This window comes from Microtus oregoni, unplaced genomic scaffold, assembly GCF_018167655.1.
Source record: "Microtus oregoni isolate MIOR12 unplaced genomic scaffold, Mior012 000017F_ref0000208, whole genome shotgun sequence".
Lineage (NCBI taxonomy): Eukaryota > Metazoa > Chordata > Mammalia > Rodentia > Cricetidae > Microtus > Microtus oregoni.
In genome coordinates, this window is record NW_024543076.1 from 22,769,248 (window position 1) to 22,793,954 (window position 24,707).

General features: G+C 42.0%; 1 protein-coding gene across 3 annotated transcripts in view; it reads right to left on the reverse strand.

Annotated features, from left to right (window-relative positions):
- Nucleotides 1-24,707, reverse strand: part of Faxc (failed axon connections homolog, metaxin like GST domain containing) — a 53,838-nt gene that overhangs the window by 24,424 nt on the left and 4,707 nt on the right. For all 3 annotated transcript variants that reach the window (XM_041667429.1, XM_041667430.1, XM_041667428.1), the window contains 3 exons: nucleotides 23,251-23,386; nucleotides 10,141-10,337; nucleotides 697-920 (listed from right to left, as the gene is read on the reverse strand). In XM_041667429.1, the coding sequence (XP_041523363.1) occupies nucleotides 697-920; nucleotides 10,141-10,337; nucleotides 23,251-23,386 (557 nt within the window). The remainder of the gene's footprint in view (nucleotides 1-696; nucleotides 921-10,140; nucleotides 10,338-23,250; nucleotides 23,387-24,707) is intronic.

Consider the following 24,707-nt stretch of genomic DNA (forward strand, 5'->3'; position numbering starts at 1 on the left):
TCACATCTAGGCCCTTGATTTGAACAGTCTCTTTGTGAACTGTCAGAGCAAAGAAACAAGCTGACCAAATGCAGAACTACAGCAGCCCAGGGCTCTCTGTAGCCAGCTGGTGAGTGGAATATGTCTATCCTCACTGGTCCATGGGAATTGAAGGCCCTGTGCCTCTCTAAGGAGCTCCCCAAACACACTTTAGCCCATGGTGTGCAACAAATGCAACATCTGGAATAAAACACACTAGGAAGAAGAAAGCTAAGGATTCACACCAACATGACAGGTCTAAAACGATGACAACTGTCAACACAATCACACACACACACACAAAGGTCAGAAGCCCGGCCATCACCTCATCTGTCTAACTTTACTGGTGTATGTGCTCGCAACCAGCCTGACCCGTATATAAATAGAAGAGGTTCCCTGCTCAGAATCGCCCTATCCTGGGAAATGACAGCATCCTCTGCAGCCAGGTCCTGATGCTGAAGCAGGCTCCACATATTCTCACATGGAACCTCAGTACAGTAACTACGCTAATATTGAATATCAGAGATGGCTCCAGGAAATTAGGGGACTTGGTTAAATGGTGCAAGTGCAACCTACGTGAAGGAGCAAAAACCCCAACCAAGTTAAGCTCATAAAGCAGCAGCACTCTACTCATCATGCAACAGTAAGCACAGAAATATAGAAGGTGTGGTACATTACCCAAAAGCCCCGCTAAAGACCGCATGTCCTTCTCCATCAGCATGTAAATCTCTTCCTCCGAGAAGCGGCCAATGCCGTGGCCGTGCATCTCCCGTTTCACAATTCCTTTTGTTATGTGGCACACGACCCACCTGAGCAGGTTACTGAAGGGACCACCACCACTAAGAGACAGCATCTTCCGGGTCTCATTGAGATTGTCCACCCACTGGCAATAAGCTAATGTCCTGGAATTGTGTGGAAACAAGTTACTACTGTGCACCAGAGATGTGTAGCTCTGCAGTCACTTTCAAAAGCATTGTTCAGAAGTTAGCACTTTCTGGAGGAACCAACAATCGCTGTGGGGGGCAGGCATTACCACAGTAGCTCTGGTCGATGTCTAGACTTACAAGCCTTGAGAGAATGATAGTGTCCCGCGTTCCTGTTTGACCAAATCTCCCCAGTCACCTGCCCCCAGCCTCCTCTGCTCTTCCTCTTATGCCAGTTCACAGAAGCCTTAGTTTCTCAACTGAGCTGGCAAGTACTATGGGAAGCATGCAGTGACAGCAGCAAGGGGGAAGAGGGCATCGCTCCCTCCTGGAGCTTAAGGAGGGCGCCACAGGCAAGGGCTCTGTGCTAAGTCATATGTTTCTATTCTCTATACTGAATGTATTTTACATTTCATGATGAAAGGGGTTCCGTTAGTTCTTAAGACACTTTTTTGCCTTTTGGATAAAGTTTAATGGGAAGGTACACCTGTCTTTGTCGATATGTCATAAATTATATGCTATGAACATGTAAATTATTTGCTCTCCAGAAAAAATCAATTCTCTACCTCAGGCTGTTTCCAAAAATGTTTAGTGCTCACCCAAGGAACTGTGGAGTCACTTTTCCCATTGGGTGGCACTTGTGGTAAACTCACCCATCCCCTGTTCCCACAGGACACACACAGACAGTCAAGCATCCTATTGGTTGCAAGGCCTGTACTTTTCCTTACTTGGTTTTAGAAACCTGTACAATCTCAAAAGTGCCTTTTTATAACTAACCATGTTGTCAGATATAAAGTAAAGGGTTCCCTCTGAGAAGAATAGAGCTGTGAGAATATACACATGAAATATTTTTTAATTGAAAAATGTATTGATCATTATCTCTACCCCTGATGTGGGCTAATATTTAGTAATGGCCTCTTAAAAAATCATAAATGTAAAAATAAATATTATTAGAAAAAACACAAAGGATGATAATAAGTTGTAGCTACTAAGAAATGTTATTTTATACATTAGGAAGAAAATGGGAGCTGGGCTGCATCCCAGTGGTATGTGTTGGCCCTGGTATCCATCCCTAGCACCACCAAAAAAAAAAAAAAATGCCCTGAAATTTTTAGCATTTTTATGTAGTTATGTTCTATTGGGGTCCACTCAACTAAAATTGAAAATATACAAGAAATAGGTTTGGGCTGGAGAGATGGCTCAGAGGTTGAGACCTCTGACTGCCCTTCCAGAGGTCCTGAGTTCAATTCCCAGCAACCGCATGGTGGCTCACAGTCATCTGTAATGAGATCTGGTGCCCTCTTCTGGCCAGCAAGCATACAGACAGACAAAACACTGTATACATAATAAATAAATGTTTTAAAAAAATAGGTTTACCTAAAGTTTTTTAATTATCCTTGAATTTTTACTAAAAAGTCTTCATTTTAATGCCCTCTCCATACTACAGCCATATTTAACTGTTACCTATTATCTTCTAAAAGGAATACCTACAATTCTTGTAGAAAGCTCTCTGTGTGTGTGTTTCATAAATCTCTCAAAATAAAGCATTGCAAAGTAAAGAACTGAATTTTGCTGAAAACAGGAAAAAGTATTTCACAGCAATATTTGACTGTTCATAGACAGTGCAAGCGACAGGCCTTCTGATGTAAAATATCTATTCCACTGAATTCTATGCAAATGTGAATATTTATCTCTTTTTTTTATACCTGCAATAATCTAGCGGTGGATTTCACATTCCATTAGAATAATAAGCACCGAATCATCAAAATTCACAACAGGGTTACACAGTCTTTGACTGTCTGGAAATCCAATGGCCTTAGGGAAAAAATTAATTCTAAACTGAATACAGAGAGGTAATAACAGAACAGAGGAGGCGCCTGGAAAACAAACATAAGGGACAGATGACTCTACCCTATTCACGTAAAAAGAAAGGAAGTTTTGTGCCAGCCAGTCACACAAGTTAGATCCTGGGCAGAGCTGCAAGATGGACAGGCATGAGCCGAAGAGCTGCCGGCCTGAAGACTAACCTGCTGGACCCACAAGAAGTCCAGGAGCGTGGGCTCCAGGATGCATGTGAAGAAATCTGCAAGGCCTGTGGCAGACGGGTGCTACGGAGCAGATCACCGCAGAGCCAGGCTTAATCGCTTAATTCCAAAAGGAAAGGTTAAGCATGGGAAACGTCAGCCCGACAAGAAACATCATCAGACCTGTGGCAGTGCTGGGAGGAAGGCTGGCTAGAAGACAGGCTGTGGGAGGCAGGCAAGAAATGAGGCGCTGACTAGACCAGGACAGAGATACTGCGGCAGAAGAGTCCAGTAACTGACAGGTATGGGGGGAAAGTGGGTGGTTCTTCTCCCAAACTAATCATTTGAGTGGATTTCACTAATCGGGGCTGGATTACAAAGGGCAGGATGAATTTGGGGAAGGAGAGATAGGCTCCCCACTTGCATTTGAGGGTTCTGAAGAGCCGCCAACTGAAGACGTCCAGAAAGTAGAAAGAACTCAGAAGACGAGTTTAGACTTTCCACAGAGAACTGGTGGGCAGGGACATGTTAGCAAGTTTTAAAACGGTGAGGGGAAATGAGATTATCCAAGGAAATTTCTAGAATAAGGACAATGTCAGGAAGACCATAACTCAAAGATAAGAAAGTGAGGCTGGAAGAGGGTATGGAGAGAAGAGAAATCTCATTTTCCAAGAAGGGTGGGGGAGGCGGATGAGGGCTTTATAAAGGATACAGGGCTACAGAGGTTAAGCTTCCTGCCCTGTGATGACTTCTCTTTTCTCTCCAGAGAAGGAAGCGTGCATGTGGGCATGTGCAGGAAGTAAGATATGACAATGGGTACAGAATAGCAGGTGGCAGCAAAGGCAGCGGTCGGGCCACACAGCAGGGATGACAGGAAGTCAAAGGTGTTAGGTTCTTACCCTGTAATTGCAGCTTGAAGACATAGTACAGAAGAAGAAACACTGCGCTCAGTTAGAACTCTGCCCTAAAAGTAACCTTGCAAACTGGTCTTTCTCTCTTCCCCTTTCTGCTCTGCATGCATGCATGCATGTGTGCACGCATGTGTGCATGCCTACCCATGTGCATGTTCACTATGTATACAAGTGAACATATTATGAGGGCACATGAGCGCATATGTGCGCATGAGTGTGGAGGCTGGAGGTTCCTCAGGTTCTGCCCCACAATTTTTTATTTAGGCAGGGTCTCTACCAACCTAGAACTTACCAGGTAAAGCTAGGCTAGCTCACCAGTAAGGCCCAGAGCCTTTCCAGCACTGAGATTATGAGCATACACCACCACAGCTGGTTTTCTGTGGGGGAGCAGTGCGGGCAGTACACTTTATGTGTGCATGGGCCCTAAGAAACCAGAAGATAGCTGGTAGCTGGAGTTACAGGTGACTGCTAGCTGCCTTCTGTGGACACTAGGAACAGAACTCAACTCCACTGGAAGAACTACAAGTATTCTTAACCACTAAACCATCTCTCCGGTCCCCAAACTCATCATTTTTAAAACATGGGTTATGTAAATAAAACTCGGGTCTTCACTCCTGCAAGGCCGTGCAGGTACTGCAGTAAATGACTATCTCCCCCGCACCTGCTTTGTATTTGATTTCTCTGCTTCTCTACTGCCCCATTCCAGACCAGGGTCAAAGAAGGACCCCACAGGCTTGTTAGGGATCAACTCCAACCAAGTGTCAAAAGTATCAAAAGAAGAAATAATGTGTGAATCGCATGCTCTTATCTCAGCTATGACAAGCAGACGACTTCATATTTTGTGTTTCCATGGCATTACAGTTAAGGACACATGTCTCAGCCAGGGTTCCAGAAATAATGAGAGATCCCACCCCATCCCTCCACCCAAACAACTCTCTTCCAATCCAGCAGCCAGCAACTTGCTGTATGCCCTCCAGCACCTCTTCTCTGAACGTAGCTTTTACAAGCCTACCACATCGGCACGATTAGCCTCTCTGGGAACTTACCTTTGGCTCATATGGCTGTTTTCCTCCCATTTTTCCCATGGTCCAAAGACTTATCTATTTACTCTTCTTCTGTTCTCCTACCTACTTAATCTACAGTCATGAGGTAATCTAACTCATACCAGCAACTCAAAGGGATGCCTAAATCTATACCTAACCCAGACCGCTCTGTCCTGACCCCAGGAGTCCCACACAGGAGACCCTCAGGAAATGCAAACTGCACTTCCAAAATTGGACTCATTTTTTTGCTTGCTTCACCTCACCCTCGAAGAATCCCAGGAGTTACTCGTCAGGAATTCCAGGAGATTTTCTCCATGGCTCCCACCCAGGTGTGCCTAACGTACGCTCACAGGCCAACACGTTGGTAGATTACATAATTTTGCAATGTCAGAAACCCCTGGACCCTCACCAAGGTCTGGCCCTTCCCAGACTCCATCTCTCAATATGGCCTCCCATAAACCCTTCAGATCAGCTGTACAGAAAAACATGAACCTCCCCTCCCTACTACAGACTGAATGTTCATGTCCCCAGATATCTTATATTGAAACAAGTCTAGTGGTATTAGGAAGCAGGGCCTTTGGGGTACTAAAGTCATGAGGACAGTGTCCTCAAGAGTGATATTACTGCCTTTATAAAAAGGACCCCATAGAGTTTCTATATCCTTTCTGTCAAGTGATCTTACAACAAGAAGATGGTTATGTGAGGACCAGAAAGCAGGCCCTCACTAAACACTGAGTCTGCCAAAACCTTGGCCTCAGGCTAACTGGTGTCCGTGACTCTTGAGATATAAACTTCTGAACTTCCCAGACTGCTCTTCAGTGACAGGAGTCTAGATGGACTGAGACACTCCCCAAACCCTGGTTTCTTGGCTCCAAGTATTTACAGACACTGCGGCCTCTACCCGAACATCCTAACCGCCCTTACCATCAGCTCCTTCACCTGCTGCTCCAGTTGTCCTTGGTGCTATCACACTGCCGCTTCCTCTGGGAGCCTTGCTTTCATCTCACCAACGGGTGCTTACTGCCCTCCCTCTGCTCCTCAAGCTCTCCCTCCCCCAACAGTGACAATTCTGGAGGCTTAAGAACAGCTTTCTCCATAAAGGCTCCTGCCAGCCTGAGAGCCACTTGGGGGGTAGGAGCATGGTATCTGTACGCTATAGTGGCCATTCACTTCATTTGCTGAAGCATGAATTGTTGATTGAACAAAAACCAACTTTAACTGAACCAATGCTGGCTATATGATGTTTCTGAGGGAGGACATGTACTTAGGAAAAAGAGAGAGAAGGATCCATGAGGAAGATGAAGTGGCTGGCACCGGTGTCTACACCTTTATCTTCACTGGGAAGAAGCCCAGTGCACCAGGAGTCCTGAATTATTAACCGGAGTCAGCAGGCAGGGTCAATTGGGAAAGCAGAGTAGCGTAAGCAATTAGAGAAATTTATCATGGGAAAATCTATTTCAGAAAGTTAAGATCCTCATTTTCCTCAGCACAACTAATGGGTCTAATCTTGCCGACAAGAATAGGGTCAAAGATTTAAAGATACTTGCTCAAACGTTTCTAAAGGAAACCAAGAAAACAGGCAAAAGGCCAAGCATCATCACCCATGCCCATGCCCAGCACCTGGGAAGCTGAGGCAGAGGGATTGTGAGTTTACATAACTCACTAGACTACATAACACGACTGTGTCAAGGAGACCAAAACGTCAAGGTGGAGAAAAGGAGGAAAAGAACGGGGCAAAACCATTGATCCCTGATTGGTTTGGTTTGGTTTTGATTTGATTTTTAGTACAGAATCAAACCCAATACCTTGTGCCTGCTAAGCTGGTGCTCAACCTCTGAGCTATATCCCCACCCATCATAACCTGCCATGAAGTCAGGCCCAAGGCATAAATGAATACTACTATACAGAAAGTTACAAACTACTGAGTCTGAGAGCATGGTCTTCCAAGCCATAAGAACACCTTTCACTGCCAGGCATGGTGGACTAATGCCAGCACTCAGAAGGCAGGGGTGGGTGGATCTCTATGAGTTCCCAGCTAGCCAAGATAATACAGTAAGACCCTATCTCAAAAATAAATAAACAAATAAATAAAATAAGCCTCTCTTTCCATGGGGCTATACCCTTGCTGCCTTTTATTTATATTCTATTATACAGGGGTAGACACTTAATGATATATTTTTTCCACTGTCCTCAAATCTCACAAACCATCCAAACAGGAGCACTCCCTACTGTTAAAATTGGGTAAGAAAAAAGTGGAATGAATCTGTGCCATCATAATCTGCCATCGTGTTCAGGCTCCCTGTAAACCATCTTACGCAGGTTCCCCATCTCCCTCGGATACTAAAATCACACCAAAAGCCAAGTTCAGGCTGGAGATGGCCTTCAACACTGGAGTTCTTGCCTACCATGCACACGGCCCTGGCTTCAATATCAGTGCCAAAACACACTGGAACTTAAAATTCACAAATTATGGGAACCTAGAAGCAGATTTGTATCACTGAAAATGTTGAGGGCTGTAGTTATTATATAGGGTTAGAAGCCTCTCAAGGTCGTCTCTGATGGCCACAAGGGGGCAGTATGTATCACCGAGGAAGCAAGGGTATTACAAAAATCAATTTCATTCTGGTAATTTGATTCTCTGTCTCAGAAAACCTCTTATACCAGTTTCCAAGCATTGGATCTAACTTAAGCACTCATAAAACAAGGAGATAAGAAAGAAAGAAAAAAAGCCTTCTCCGTCTTCAATAATAGCTTTTATAATGCAAGTGGGATATAATTATATAGATTTCAAGTGCAAGAGAAACAACTTTAGAGCTGACTGTGCTTATCTGAACAGACCAAAAGCAGAGCTTCGAAATTATGTCACGTTATGTAACAATGCCAGCTTTCCGCCACCTCTGCCTTGCAGAAAATTGTATCCAAACATTTTTAAAGTTTTGAGCCAAAATAAAATATACCTAAAAAACAAACCTCAGATGACCAAGTAGCTGAGCCAAGCACCAAGGGTTTTACTGACTCTGCCCTCCCACCTCTGTAAGAACAGGAGCTCAACGCTTGTTAACGTGTAAGAGGATCTCACAGAAAATCCCATACACTGAGGGCAGCTCCTGTACAGGTTCCACTCTGCTCTCTGAGATGGGTAGAACAAGACAGGAAAAGGGCCAGTCCAGGGATTCGTGGTTTAGACATTCCTGTGAGAGAGGGGATACAAAGCTCCCTAGTGGATGTGGGGGAGTCTCTACAGGAAGGAATGGGGGGAGGAAATGAAACAGGACAAAGATTTGTTTTCCTTTTGCTACTAGACACGAATATATATTATATCTCAAAATGCCCCCAAATTTTTCTAATAGAAAGTGAATTCGAGAAGCAATGCTGGCCTTTAAGGAAGCTATGTGCCACCCAAGCGTAGTAAGCTCTTGGAAGTTAATGATCTTCCTCCTGCCCCACTCTGGATCACATCCACAGCTCCCTCTACCTCCCATATTAGCGGAGGGCTAGTGAAGAGAAGAACAGAAACATGCCATCTGTGAGCTCCTACCAGAGAATAAAGTAGTAATAAAAATAATAGAACACTGTCAAAAGGTCAGACTCCTCATTTCTCTCTGCCACTGCAGAGCCAGGTCTGAAACCTGGCAAACAAACGGCATGGGATCCTTTCCAAAAGCCTTTTCCAGAAGCCAAGCGAGCCGGACAGTCATGCACCTTAATGCCCACTGTGACAAAGCAGACCTGGCATCTCCACCAGCCTTACATGAAAGGACCCAGGCTCCTGCCAACGCTCAATCTGCTCTCTTCCACACTGCTGTGTCTACACTCTCCCACAAGACACCTCCCTGGTCAGCCGTCCTTCATCCTCACAGTAGGGTGGGGAGAGGATGTGGAATACATCAGCCCTGGGATAAACAGAGTTTTAAGAAAAGCAAACATAGGAAGAGAAAAATAGAGGTTCACTTAAAATCTCGGAGATAGGAACTTCCAGTTTTCTACTTATAAAGAGGACAAATGGATGAAATAGTGCACCAGCGAGGATGAATCGCACAGCCAGTCCCAGCAGGAGATGGCCACGATGGGAGGAAGTGGTTAGTAAAAGCTCCTAGGCCAACATCTGGCCAAGAAATAGCAATGCTAATAAAGTAGAATTAATGATGTTTAATTAAGTATTGAGGTCAAAGTAAAAGTCTGCAAATATTTGGAAGAGATCTCCTGTCATCTCTAGGAGTATAGAGAAGGGGTGAAGTGCCAGAAACTAGATGTAAGGGAGAACAGACCACAAGACAAATAGGTTTGCAAAGCAAGACTAGCCAAATGGGATTGATTCACATGGCGCTGAAGTAGCTCGGGGCCACCAAAGCAAAACAGAGCAAATGGTCAACACAACTATATGATGCTTCAAATTTATGTGATGCTTCAAACTTGGGGAGTATGAACTACGAAATGCAGCAATCAGGGAAGAAGGCTATCTAAGGAAGGGTGACATTATCTCAGAAATGTGATAATTTCACTGAGGGGTCCAATCTCTACTTAGCCTTCTATGCCTTCCTCTGGTGTCTGATGCTCTTTCTTTCTTTCTTTCTTTCTTTCTTCCTTTCTTTACTTTTCTTTTCTTTCCTCTTTTCTTCTTTTCTTTTCTTTTTAGACAGAGTTTCTCTGTGTAGCCCTGGCTGTTCTGGGACTCACTCTATAGACGAAGCTGGTCTCAAACTCACAGAGATCCACCTGCCTCTGCCTCCTGAGTGCTAGGATTAAAGGCATCTGATGCACTGTCGTTATTTAGAAGGTTGTACTAATGAGCCCCACAAATTAAAATATCCACCTCACCTAAAATCCAGCAGGCTGTGAAGGTTTTGCGTAAGTATGTGGTTGGGAAAATATCAAAGGAAGATTGTGTTAATATAAATGAAACCCAATGTTTTAATGTACATGATAGATTTACTGAAATGCAGTCTGCTTATAAACTTCCAGGCTTTTTGGCAGAGCTGAGTGGTTGTAACTGTGGAAGATGGGCTCTAGAGAATACCTGTGGAGTCCTGGTGTACTTGGAGACAACAGAGAGAACTCTGACCCTAAGTCAAAGTTGTTTCTGATAAAAAAAAAAAAAAAAAAAAAAAACTTTGAGAAAGGTACGTAAAATGTAGCCAAAAAAATGAGAAAGTGAGTGTCAGAAAACCCAAGAGGTTTTGGGCTAGCTGGGGGAGTGCAGGGACACACAGCAAGGACTCACCAATAGAAGTGCTCTTCCACCATCTTGGTGACGGCTCTTGAGACGGCTCTTTCATGAGGGCCAAGGTTTTTGTTTAAGTTCACACCAAGTTTCTCTTCCAGAAAGTCGATTATGAATTCTGTGCCAGATACTTTTTCATTGTTATATTCAATCCAAGGCATTTTCCCTTGAGCAGAGAGCTTTCCACCAAAATAGTTCTGGATAGCATTTTTTAAAAAAGAGAAAAGCAATGTGTTTATGAATTTCCCTGGTTAGCAGAGACAAACATCCCAACCCATGAGTGTTTGTGCCCATACTATCCACTCAAACGAGCTCAGCATTTTTTTAAGATCATTATTCTAGAAGGGGAGAAGAGAGACTTTTACTGAACATTAAAGAATTAATTCATTTCCATAGGTTTTATCATGAACTCAAATTCTATCTAGACTAGGGGAGTTAGGGAACTCTGAAGCACTGCAGTGTCTCCTAAAGGAAATTCAGCAGGTTCCTGGTTTTCAGTCCAAACCTTTCATTTCTAGTCCTAGGGGTGGTACCCAGAATCTGTGCAGACAAGCTCCATTCTGATCTATAACGGTATTTGAAACTTACAGTATCTCAGAATATCTTGATCCAGAAAGGAGGTAGCTAGATCAAGTCACACAATTAATTGTTAAAATTACAGTAACGTGTGTTCTCTAATGTATAAAAAGCAAAGACCTGGACCACACGAATGAGGGGATCCTGGAGAATTTCATGTCTTCAATCATATTTCTCAATAAATAAAGTCATTTAAGCCTCAAAGTTGATTGTCAGAACTGTATCCACTGTTTTGCAGACTACACAACCTAAATTAATCTGATTTGCCACAAACTCTTCCTCATACTTTGTACAAATAGGTAATGCAAACCCTGTTACATATTGGCAGATGTTAGCCCCTGTGAGAAAACAGGTACTCAACTACATGGCAGGGATGTTAAATGGTCAACCACTTAAAAAACCTCTGATGATGTCTTAAGTTAAACACACACCTCTCTTCACCTTTTTTAAAAAATATATGTACTTATTATTTTATGTGTATAAGTGTTTGCCTGCATGTATGTCTACATCCCATGCATGCCTGGTGCCAGTAGAAGCAAAAGACATCATTAGATCCCTAGAAGTAAAATTACAGACAGTTGTGAACCTTCATGTGGATGCTGGAAACTGAACCAGGATCCTCTGGAAGAGAAGTGTTAACTCAACTAAAAAGCCACCCCTCCAGCCCCCTACAACTTTCTTCTAATTGAGCCAGTTCACCCCTAAGTATTTACCCAAAAGTCAGAAAGCATATAGCCATGCAAAGACATCTGAACAAAAGTTTGGGTGGAGAGATGTTTCTATAGTTAAGAAAATATAGTGTTCTTCCAGAGGACCTGGAATTTGGTTCTCACTGACTATAACAGGTGGCTCACAATCCACCTGTAATTCTATGCACATAGACATAAATCAAAATAAAATAAATACTTTAAAAATGCACAAACATTTTTAATGATCAAAAACAGGAAACATGTTATTCAGAGGCAAATTAATAAACAAGTCTACAAACATACAACGGATTATCACTCTTGGAAAAAGAAAGAAAATGAACTACTTATACACAAATAATATAGATAAACTGTTAAGTAATTTTGTGAGTAGGATTAGCCAGACTTAAAAGGACTACACAGGGCTGGGAAGACAGCTCAGTCAGTAAAGTGCTTGCCTTGCAAGCATACACAAAATCCACACGGAAGGCCACAGTGGAACTGGCAAGTGATCTCAGCACTGGGCAGGCAGAGACAAGCAGAATCCTGGGGTTTGCTATCCCGCCAGCCTGGTCAAAATCATGAGCTCTGTGCTGGTTTGAATGGAGCTCAGGTGTTTGAATTAGAGCAGGTGTGCCGTTGGGGGATGGCTGTCTCTGCCTCCCCCCTCTTCCGCATGCTGTCTGGGGATCAGCATATAATGTTCACAGTTACTGCTCCAAAACCATGTCTGCCTCCTTCCTGCCATGATGATCATGGACTAACCCTCTAACACTATATCCAAGCCCAGTTAAACACTTTCTTTTATAAGGGTTGCTGTCATCCAGGGACACTTGCTCAACTATGTTCACAGCAGCATTATTCGAAATAGTCAGAACCTGGAAACAACCTAGATGTCCCTCATCCGACGAATGGATAAGGAAAATGTGGTACATTTACACAATGGAGTATTACTCAGCTGAAAAAAAAAATCAAACAAAAAAAAAAATGACCTCCTGAAATTTGCAGGCAAATGGATGAAACTAGAAAAAGGCATTCTGAGTGAGGTAGCCCAGACCCAGAAAGACAAACATGGTATGTGTTCACTCATAACTGGATATAGGAATAAAATACAGGATAACAAACCTACAATCCACAGCCCAGAGAGGCTAGATAACTAGGAGGGCCCAAAAAGGTATGCAAGGATTTCCCTGGGAAGGGGAAAAAGAAGAGCTCTCCTGAGAAAACAGGAAGCCAGGGGTGGGGGGTGGAGGGGAGGGGAACTTGAGGGAGTGGGTAGGATGCAGGAGGCAGGTTGCAGGCAGGTTGGAGGGGAGAGTCAGGAAAGAGACTTCTTGATGGGGAACCCATTTAGAAGTTAGGGAGAAATCTGATACCAAGGAAACCCCAGGGATCCACAAGGATGACCCCAGCTAAGACTCCTAGTGGAGAGGGTGCCTGAACTGGCCATCTACTGTAATCAGATGGGTGACTACCCTAATTGTCATCGGAGGGCCTTTATCCCGTAATGAAAGCAGATGCAGAGATCCACAGCCAAGCCCAGCTCTGGGAGTTCTGAAGAAAAGGGAGGAGGGATTGTATGAGCCAGGCAGGGCAAGGTCATGCCAGGGAGTGGGGGGCACAGAGACAGATGACCTGAGCTCATGGGAGTTCGTGGACTCTGAACCAATAGTTAGGGAGCCTGCATGGGACCCACCTGGGCCCTCTTCATGTGTGTGGGAGTTGTGTAGCTTGGTCTCTTTGTAAGGCTCCTAGAAGTGAGATCAGCTTAGCTGAGGCTTAGCTGGCTTTGGTAACCTGTTTCCCATTCTAATTACCTTGTCCAGACTTATATAGAGGGGGAGCTTGGTCCTGCCTCAACTCTGTGCCACGCTTTGTTCAAGCCCTTAGGAGGCCTGCCACTTTCTGAATGAAGAGGGAAGAGGAGTGGATGAGGAGCAGGTGGGAGTGGGCAGGGAACAGGAGGAGAAGAGAGAGGCAAAACTCCGGTTAGGATGTAAAATAAATGAAAAAATGTTAATTAAATAAAAGGAAAAAAAGAGTTGTCATGGTCATGGTGCCTCTTCACAGCAGTAGAACAGTGACTAAGACAACTCCAAGTCAGTAAGTAGGAGACCGCGTCTCAAAACTTACGATAGACAGCAATAGAGGAAAATACCAACACCAGTCTATGGCTTCTACAGGCCACACACAAACAGGCACACACATGCTGGGCATGAGGGTGCCCATTTTTAATCCCAGCATTAGATAGGCAGAAGCAGACAGATTTCTGTGAGTTCCAGGCCAGCACACATACAAAATAGGTACACTGTAAATTATTCTTCTGAAACTCTAGAAAGTATAAACTAATCTCCAGTGACAGATCTTTCCATGGTTGTTGAGGACAATGAAGAATGGGAGAAAGCGAACTTCCAAGAGGAAGATAAAAATTTGAGAAGAAAATGGATCCTTTTACTGTGTTTTGTTTTGAGACAGTCTCAAGTGGCCCAGGCTAGCCTTGAATTCACTGTGTAGTTAAGACTGGCCTCGAACTCCCAGTCCTTCTGCTTCCGGCCCTAAGTGCTAGGATGAGAGGTTTGCACCACCACCTGGCTGGTCCCCTCACTCCTGACTGTGACAACGCTTTTTTAGTACTTCCCTGGTTAAAAAAGAAAAGGAGGAGGCAGTCGCCATGATTCTCCCACCCGACACAGATGCAGGTTAAGATCTTCCCTGTTCTTAGACACTATGAAATGCCTCAAGAACTGTCAACGATGAAACAGACTGAGAAGACTCATCTCGACTTTTCTAAATAGTGTAACAGCTGTTTGACAATCTACCTCTCATGGTTAATCTTCATGGTCAGCCTGGCCCGTGGAACCCACTTCTGGCCGTATCCTAGGAGAACTCTTCCAGGAAGGTTTTAGCTGCAGAAGGAAGGCCTGCCCTGATCGTGTATGGCACCATTCCACAGGCTGGAGTCTTGAACTGGATGAAAAGGAGAAAGACTGGCAAAGCAGCACTCCTCCCTCAGCTTCCTAACTGTGGGTGCCATTTGCTGCACACTCCTGCCGCCACCGTGAGCGGTGGATTGCACCCTCAACCTGTAAGCCAGAAGGCGCCCTTCCCTCCTTAAGCTGCTTTCGTCAGAGCCATGAGAAAAGTAATTCACTGTCCATCTTTCCTGCTGATCTCTTCCTGGTTTGCAGAAAATCATGTCACATCTACTAGGCCAGTTAGCCTCCTATAAAGAATCCTGATTTCACTGGGGGAAGAGTCCATATAGCCTGGATGGATCCGCTTCCTCTCTCTATGCCATCACCAGTGGCCCAGGAGCTCACCCATAACCCCAAGTGCATTCACTGTAATTAAACAATACAAACACACTTGGGCTCAATAGACAATTTTAAAAAAAAAGAGTTATCAACACTCATACTTGAAACATGTGTAACTTTTTGCATGTCAATTTTAGCTATATAAAGTTGTGAGGTTTTCCTTTTAAGAGAAGACAGTATTAGATAAAATTTGGGATCTATCAGTCCTGAATATCTTTAAATGTGTCTCTAGATGTCAGCAAAACCTTCCCATAAAAAGACATATAGTACATTCTTAAGGCTGTAAAGTCTACTAAGAGCGCAACACCGCAGCAGACGCAGAAGAGCAGGCATGGGTCACCACAAGGGAACAAATCTGACTTCCAACAAAAACTCGGAACATTGAAATCTGAGCTTCATGTATTGATGTGGGATGTCCTCAATAAGTGTTGCTTTTATTGGGTAATAAATAAAGCTTTTGTAGCCAATGGCTTAGCAGAGTAAAGCCAGGCAGGACATGGACAGAGGACGCAGAGTCAAGGAGACACCATGTGCCTGCCGATGAAGAATGACACCCAGAACCTTTCCGGTAGGCCACAGCCTTGTGGTGATACACAGATTAATAGAAATGGGTTATTTTTAAGATATAAGACTTACTTAATAAGAAGTTTGAGTTAATAGGCTAAACAGTGTTGTAATTAATATAGTTTCTGGGTGATTAATCGGGTCTTGGGGACAGGCACAAAAGAGCAGTTTCTGATTATAATGTACAAAAAAAATATTTATTTACTCCCCCTCAAGTATTTAAATATGCATAAAAGTTTCTTCCTGCCGGGCGGTGGTGGCACATGCCTTTAATCCCAGCACTCAGGAGGCAGAGGCAGGCGGATCTCTGTGAGTTCGAGGCCAGCCTGGTCTAGAAGAGTTAGTTCCAGGACAGGACCAAGCTACGGAAAAACCCTGTCTCGAAAATTAAAAATAAATAAATAAATAAATAAATAAATAAATAAATAAAAGATTCTTCCTTCGCAGGCCTGATATGACAACCCCTGCTGCAAAGACTGGCAGCTACCCACCTTATCTGCTAGAAAAAAACAAACTAAAACTAAGGTAGCATTCAGACCAAACCCTTCTTGCAAAAAAGAAGAATACACCTTTTTGCAAAGGTGTAATATATCAGAAAATTCTAGAAAAGCACTAGCCAACTCTCCCTAGTAATCCCAAAACTTCAAAAATTTCAGAACACAAAATTCTTTGTGTTTGGTTATGGGGGGAGGCCACTGGGATTAAGACCCAAATGTTAGAGAAGACCAGAAGAGACAGTGTCTTCTTCATAGGATAGGACAGGACCACAGTGCTCACCAATGCACCACAGCTGTGCTTGTGTGCATAGGACCTGTAGAAGACACGTCAGTCAACTGTAGCACAGTGGAAGAAGAGGCTGATGGGAGCAGCCACAGAGGATGGTTGAAGGTGAGGAACAGTCATTTTCGTTAAGCATGTGGTATCTGGGAAGTTGGCCACATTCCAACGGATGACTCCACACCCATGGGTAAATGGGGCCCAACAAATTGGATTCAGTGTGGTATTTAAAAAAAAAAAAAGATTGAAGTGGGTGGAAAGGTAGATCTTGGAAAAGTCAGAGGAAAGAGCTGAGGGTGAATATGATCTAAGTGTATTAAATGCATGTATGAAATTCTCAAAAAGATTAATAAAAATTATTGTATTAAAAGTCAATCATGTTGCAATTGGAAACATGACTTAGTAGTTAAAAATACTGGGTTCAAGTCCCAGAACTCATATGACATCTCAAAACCATCTGTAACTCCAATCCCAGAGAATCTAATGCCCTTTTCTGACCTTCACAAACACCAAACACACACATATACATGGTCCATAAACATAAATAAAGGCCAAATACCCATAAGCCAGATTAGGGACATATGTGTTTTTAAATCATTCAACTTGCTTTTGCCTAAATCACACCAAAATGTGTACGTGCCTTTCCCAGTGACACACGTTGCCTCAATGGATAACAACAGAAGATGGCAACTCTTTAAAGCGAGTCTCTGTCTAGGAGCTTGCCCTTCTTACAAATTGTGTACGATACCCTCTAGAGTATGCCCTGCTTCTGAAATCTCAGTGAGATCACAGGGTCATGGTGACAGGGCAGGCTTGTGCTCACAAGCTTGGACTGAGTTTCAGGGTCCTGGACTTCTCAAACTGGTAGATGATCTTACCTTTTCAGAAGACTCAAAAGCAGTGTAAACTAGCTAAATGCCACTTGGCACTATTTTGGGTAGACTGGTCTCTGTTCATAGAGTGTTGATGCTTTATTTCATTTCTTATTAACAAATGAAATTAGGCCTACCGTGAAAAAATGGTAACTAAACAGACTGACTATGCACCGTGTGTGTGTGTGTGTGTGTGTGTGTATACACACACACACACACACACATATATATATATATATATATATATATATATATATATATATATATTCTATGCCAAGAACCTTTGGCCCTATACTGCTATACAGTAAACCACTCATACAGCATACATGGCCACTGCCTAGACATTATTAATGCTAACATTATTAATGCTAACTAAAAGAAACATCACACATCTGTTGTGGAATATTATTTATACAGTGAAGATGTGTCTTTGCCAAGATGCCTTCTGATTGGTTTAATTAAGAGCAGAATGGCCAATACCTAGGCAGGAAGAGGTTAGGCAGGACTTCCAGGGACAGAAAGGACTCTGGGAAGAAGAAAGGCAGAGTCACCATCCAGACTTGGAGGACAAAGGGGGTTCAAGATATAGGAGGGATAATGCCACATGGCAAAATGTAGATTAATATAACTGGTTAATTTAAATTATAAGAGCTAGTTGAGACAAACCTAAGCTAAAGACTGAGCTTTCATAATTAATATAAGTCTCTGTGTCATTATTTGGGAGTTGGCTGGTGGGACAGAAAAAGACTCATTACACACATCTCTGAAAGTTACTAGGGCACCTGATATTCATGCAATTTGTATTCTAGAGGTATAAAATCCCCATACCACACAGCCACACAACTGCTTCCAGTTTCTCTTGCTTCACTGGTATCCTCCTAACATATCCCTTCTAGACTCATCGCTTCAAAAGTCACCTAGCCTCAACAATGCCACCAGAAAGAACTCTTTACACTGCAAACAAGGGCAAATATTCTTCCTCAAAATTATCAAGTGATAATCAAGCATGGTAGCATATGCTTGTACCCTGCACTAGGAAGACTGAGGCAGGAGGATCACTTTAAGACTAGGGTCTGCTTGGACAACATAGTTGAGTTCAAGACCAGTCTTACCATGTACTCAAGATCAGAGTTCAGATTCCCAGACACATGTAAATGCTGGGTGGGCATGGCAGCTCACCTATAATTCCAACCTTGGAGATAAAGACAGCATCCCAAAGCTGGTGAGGAAGACTAGCCAAGTCAGCAAGCTCAGGTTTGATTGAAAGGTCCTGCCTTAGTGAATAAGGTGGAAGAGCAATCAAGGAAGATTCCCATTATCGACCTTGGGCCTCCAAAAACAAACCCTCGCACTGACACACACACACACACACACACACACACACACACATCCCAACATGCAAACACATTCACAGGCATAGCATACATGCACACATGAAAACAAAGCAAAATTTAAAAACTTAGGCTGTTATTCAGTCATAGATCACTTTGTCTCACATACATAGGCCCTTGGTTGATTCCAGCAACCTCCTCTCACAAGAAACGAATTCCAGTGGCAACCCTAGGCTCACACCACACAGCAACTGCCACTTGCCAGTCTCCACTTCCACACCCAACCAGATCATTCTGCATAGTCACCGCTTTTATGTGAACCCCTCCCCTCCCATCCTCTGAAATACCCTGGCCTCTAAACAATTTTGTTCAAATTTCACCTTGATGAACTACTTACCCAGGGTGAAACCATTATCTGCCCTTCCTTTGGCTTCCACTAAACAGTGTATGTACATTCTCCTCCACTAAAGTAGAACTGTTCCCTTATCTGCCCCTAGACCATGCTCTCCCCTGGACTCTTGGTACATGTTTGTGTGACTTGTAATCTCCTACAGAAACATCTGGGCATAGTGATGCATGCCTTTAATACCACCAAAGCGGAGGCAGAAACAGGAAGATCTCTGTGAGTTTGAGGCTAGCCTGGTTTATATAGTGAATTCCAGAACAGTCAGAACTACATAGTGAGATCCTTTTCTAAAACAACAAAATGAACAAAAAACTACAGAAATAAAAATTAGAGATTAATTCTGGAAATGATTGACTCAAGTATGTTTTCCATAATCAATTTTTGCTTTATGGCCAAAAAGCAGGAGACAGCATTTTAGAGACAATTATAGCTTTCTTAGATATGATTATACCTAAGTGTGATACTGCCATTATCATCGCCGCCATTTTGAGATGAAGAATTTCAAAGTCTAAGAGGGATTTCAAAGTCTTAGGCTTCTGACCTGTTAAACCGACCACTAAATCTACAGCTCAACTGCTATCCACTCTAGAAGGAAGTGAATAATCACTGCACTGCAGAACTACCCCAGACACCTTCCACTGGCTACCTTCAAACCATCTGACTACCTTCTGAAAACTGCAACACATTGGGAAAAGCCAATGTATCTACTGTATATTGTAGTTCTGTAGAAAAACTGTATTTATTTGGGAAATATGCACGTTAAAGCATTTAAGGTGAAGTGTCATAATTTCTGCATAGTACTTCCAATGATGTACCCAAACATGTTTCTAAAAGAAGAGTAAAGCAAAGGAAGCCAAATAATAACCATAAGTGGATCTGTGTGGAAGGACTGGGGGTGCTCATTATACTAGTCATTTAAGTTATCCATAGATGGGAAATAATCGAGTCAAGAGATGGAAAGACTGGATGAGGAAAATAAGTAGAACATCGGAAGTGAAGCCTAAGAAACATGGAGAAGGCTTTAGCCCTTGCCCAGTACAAATTCCTGGACAGGAAAGCCAGTATCCCTCATAGGAGATCTAAAAACAAAGCACTAGACCTCCAAGAAGTATAACCACCACAAGAGAAAAGAAACACGCTAAATATAGTCAGCATGAAGTAGAAATACTGGAACAGACCAGTATTTTCGGTAGCATAATAAATATCCTCCCACACATAAAGGGAGATATTAGGAAAACTGATTAAGGAAATACACTTTTTAAGAAAAAAGTCAACTTTAGTCAACTGTCGACCAATAATGGCGATACACACCTGTACTAGGAAGAAAAAGACAAGAGGGAAAACCAACCAAGGCAACACAGAAACCATCTGAAAAAGAAAGAACACAACAGACAAAAACACACACAATGAGGGCCTGGAGAGATGGATCAACAGTCAGGAGAGCCCAAGTGTGATTCCCACCACCTACATCTGGCAGATCACATCTACACCTGTAAGTACAAGTTCAAAGGATCGCCTGAGTCCTCCCCCAAGCACCTGTATGCACACATGCACACCCCTAATCACACAGGCACACCTAATTAAAAACTAAAACAATAAAACTTAGAAAAAATAATGGTTACAAAAACAGAACACTGCATTGCATTGGAAGCTCAACAAGAGGAAAGTTCCGCATAGAAGCAGAGAATTGTAGGACAGCGCAGAGACAGGGGAAATAAACGCAGAGACCCAGACAACAGGAAACAGGCAGGAAAAGTTATTAAAGGGGATATTTTAAGAATATTGATCATTAGTTTCCTCAGAATTTAAAAAAAGCACATAATCCATCTCACTCCAGGCAGAATGGCTCTTTCCAAGAAAACAAATGATAACAAATGCTGGGAAAAAAAAATACAGAGAAAGAACAACACTTAAGCACCACTGGAGTGGATATAAATTGGTGCAGCCAGTATGCAGAATGAAGATGTCTGACAATATGTGAAGGAATAAGGAAAATATGTACACAGTGGGGTTTCACTCAGCCACAAAGAAAAATGAAATTGTGTCAGTTAACTGGAAAATGGATTGAACTGGAAATAACTGTGGTAAGTGAATCACACCAGACTCAGAAAGACCAAGTTCATATTTTCTTACATATGAAGAAAACCTAGATTTAAATTGATACATAGACATGCATTTGTGTGCGCCATGAAACTAGAGAGAGGACCATGAGAGGGGAAGAGATCTGAAACAGAATGTTGGCGAAATAGAAGGTAATGGAATTTATGTGGCTTGAATACTGGAGGAGGAGACTATTTGGGGAAAAGAATTGGACCATCAAGAGAGTAGGGGAGCAGTGGAGAACAGGGCCAAATTAAACAAAGTATAATAATGACACACGTGTAAGAATATGTATACTCCCAACCAACAAACTACTAAGGAAAACAACAGCAAACCCCAAGCCAGCCTCTCTAGTTCTAAACTATGCATCTTCATGGAGTCAGATTTTCTTCACCAATTTCTGACATCAGCCAAAATAAAATACTGAATATGAAAGCAGATATGAGAATATGGCATTTACCCAATAAGATAGAAATAAAATAGATTTATAAAAATGCAAGAAAGTTATTTTTTTCAGGAAATGTTTTTATGTTTGAAAATTCGATTATTGTCCTAAGAAATGTCATTTACACTCATGTGTATTAGTCTTGTTATCTTAAAGATTCAAAAGATATAATTATGTTTAATAAAAGAAAGAAAATAACATAATGAAATCCTTTGCTTTTTATGTTAGCTTTAAGAATTATTGAAAAGACTAAAGATACATAAGAACTGATATTGGAAGAGTTTAGAAAGAATAGGAGGGGCACTGTACTTTAAAAACTAAGACATTTTTAAATGTGATCCTTTGTAATATACATACCCAATAAATAGCCTCAAATATATAAGTAGTATTAAAATGCTAATAGAAGAGCAAAATAGAGGGGGCTGATGAGATGGCTCAGTGGTTAAGAGCACTGACTGCTCCTCCAGAGGACCCAGGTTCAATTCCCAGCAACCACATGGCAGCTTGCAGCTGTCTGTAACTCCAGTTCAAGAGAATCTGACATCATTATACCAAATGTGCATGAAATAAAGTTAAATAAAATTAAAAAAAAAGAAAAAAAAAGAAGAAGAGCAAAATAGAGATCAATCAACAACGACTTAAATGTTTTACCCTTTCAGAGACTAACAGGCAAAGCACTGTATAAGAGTTAAAAATGTAGCTCTAAATAACACATTCAATATCTTCAAGCAAGGAAACACATAAATAGCTCCATATTGATAAGATTTTATAAATTATTTTCCACTATGTAAGAGAAAATAACCACACACTTGAATAAAGACTCAGTAAACTGAAGGACTTGGTATCACAGAGATTATTTTCTCTGACCATAATATCAAAACCCATTATAGAAACAAAGCTTCAACAAATTTACCTACAGATAGAACTTGTTAAAAAAAGGAAAACATAAGGGAAAAATTTAAAGCTACACAGAGAAACAACAACAACAACAGCAAAATCACATCAAAAGTGTTAGCTAGCTCCTGCATTACTGAGGGAAAATGGATACCTTCAAATACATACTTTTGTTTATTCTTTTTTAAGAGAATAATGTTTATTCCCATTTTTATATTGGGGAAGATTTGTAAATCATATATATATACACACATCCCATATTCTAAACTTCAGTAATTAGGTATAATTAAGAGTTTGGCTTGTTTCCTGTTTCTCATGGTGTGAAAATACTTGCAAATCACTTACTTCTTATGAGTGTGTATGTATGTGTAGGCATGTATATACGACTGTGTGTTTCTTTTTCTTTTTTTCTTGAATTTTTTAGCTTTATTTACTTTATGTATCAATCTTTTGCCACATGATTGATTGACTTGATGCCTGAGGTCAGAAGGGGACCTGGGTTGCCCTGTAATTGGAGTTACATATGATACATGAATCACATGTAGGTGCTGGAAACCGAACCAGGATCCCTTACAGGAGTCACTACTGAACATCTCTCCAACAACCTTTGCCTCTTTTAGCACTGAAATGAACAGATACTTCCTTGAAAGCCACTTGAGCAAAACATGGAAAAGTTCAAAAATATATTCGAAGCCCAGAACTATAGCTAAGTGGTAGAAACCTTGTCTAGTACACGTCTAATACACTTAAATCCTTGGTATTGCCAATCTTTCTTTTTTCAAATATCCACCCAACACCTGCTGTGCCCTCCAAACCCACATTCATGAAGGACAAAATGATAAATGAAAACCTAAAAGAAAAGTCCCACCAGGAAGTGGTACACTCACACTTCTCACTTGTTGCCCAGTAAGCCCACCCAAACCTCTAACCTAAGGACAGATTAAAAGAGATACCATGATTCCTTCATTAAAACTGATGTAAAAAGAAATCAAAGACCCTGGAGTCAAGCATCTCTCTCTTACCAAAGACTGGGCACTGTTACCTTCAGACCCTTCTATTCTGACATCCATTTGTGTGACATTAACTACACCCCCTCTATGTGATATTGAGACCCATAAGAATAAAACATATTTGCAAACAAGTACCTGATAGGGTAGGTCAGCCATTCTTAAGTAGGTTTCCATTTTCAGACAGAAAGGAGATAAGCTGGGGACCCCATTATTAGGTCTTGCAAACTGATGTAAAATAATAGCATCCTTGGAGTCAAGCTCTTGCTGTTTCCTGTCAAAACCAAAACAGAAATAAAAAACACCCTGCACGTTAGCTTTGTGTTGTTGCCTTAGGGCCTCAGGGGACCCTGTAGGGTTGGAGTCCTCCAAGAACAAGCGGAAGTGTGTGTGTGCAGGTCTTACCTCACCCCCTGTTTAGAGAACAGAAGCCCAGTAGACATGCAAGAGGTTCTTACACACTCTGAAATGACTATAATCCAGTGGCTCTGGGAAGTAACTACAAATCAACTTGTTTCCATTACATGCAGCCTATGGGCAAGAGGATTACCTTCAGGTTTCCTCCAAGAGGAGGTGTTTTGGGTTTACTATGTGTTCTACCTGATTCTGCAGCATTCTGATTTCATGGGTATTATCTCATTTAACTTTGAAAACAACCTTATGAAGTAGACATATTGCATATATTTTATGGATGCAAGTTCTAGAAGGTGAGCATAGCACGTCAGGCACTTAATGCTAGCTCTCGGAAGGCTGAAACAGAAGGATCACATAGTTATGGCCTGCCTGAGCTACAGAGAATGCTGGGTGCAGAGACAGTCATGTTGTTAGTACATTGCAGAACTGGACAGAACCTATGTGCCTGCCTTATACAACACATCGGAACAGACCCTTCCCAATACAATGAGGTGATAACCGGATGGGTCTGCTGTGACATGATGCATATTTATGGGGAGTCTGATAACAAACATTCTATTTCTTTTTCTATATTAATAATCACCAGGATTAAATAAAACAGTATCTGTAAACATTTAGTAAGCTATTAAACATTGAAAGTGTGGAGGAATTTATTTTTACACAAGATATGGTTTTGTTCACATACAAACTCTTCCCAGTTCACCAAATCTGACTCAATAAACTCCACAGAAACCTATTACAATTCCATCTTTTAGTCTGCCTAGTTTTCCCAGTCTGATGAACTCCATTGTCAAGGCTTGACCCTCTCTAAGCTTCGACTTTCCTCTCCACGTTCCGGCTTAATTCCGCACTGACTTCTGGCCAAGCAGGCATGGTTTATCACCTTCACTGCACGGTGCTCACCAGCTTCAGCATCTCCACTTCCTAAAACAAGTTCTCTTGAGGTTCACCAGCCAGGGGGCTAGTCAATTTAAAGAACTCAGAATGACTTGTTCTGAAATAAGCCAAAAAAAAACACAAAACATTTACTATAAAACAAAGGCTTTCCTGGATAGGAAATGTGTGGGAGGGCATATATTAAAATCCAGGACTTATTTGGACTGTTGGTAGACAACACAAACTCTACAATTCACAACTGACTTTACCCAATAAAATAATTCACAACACAAAGTAGTGTTTTG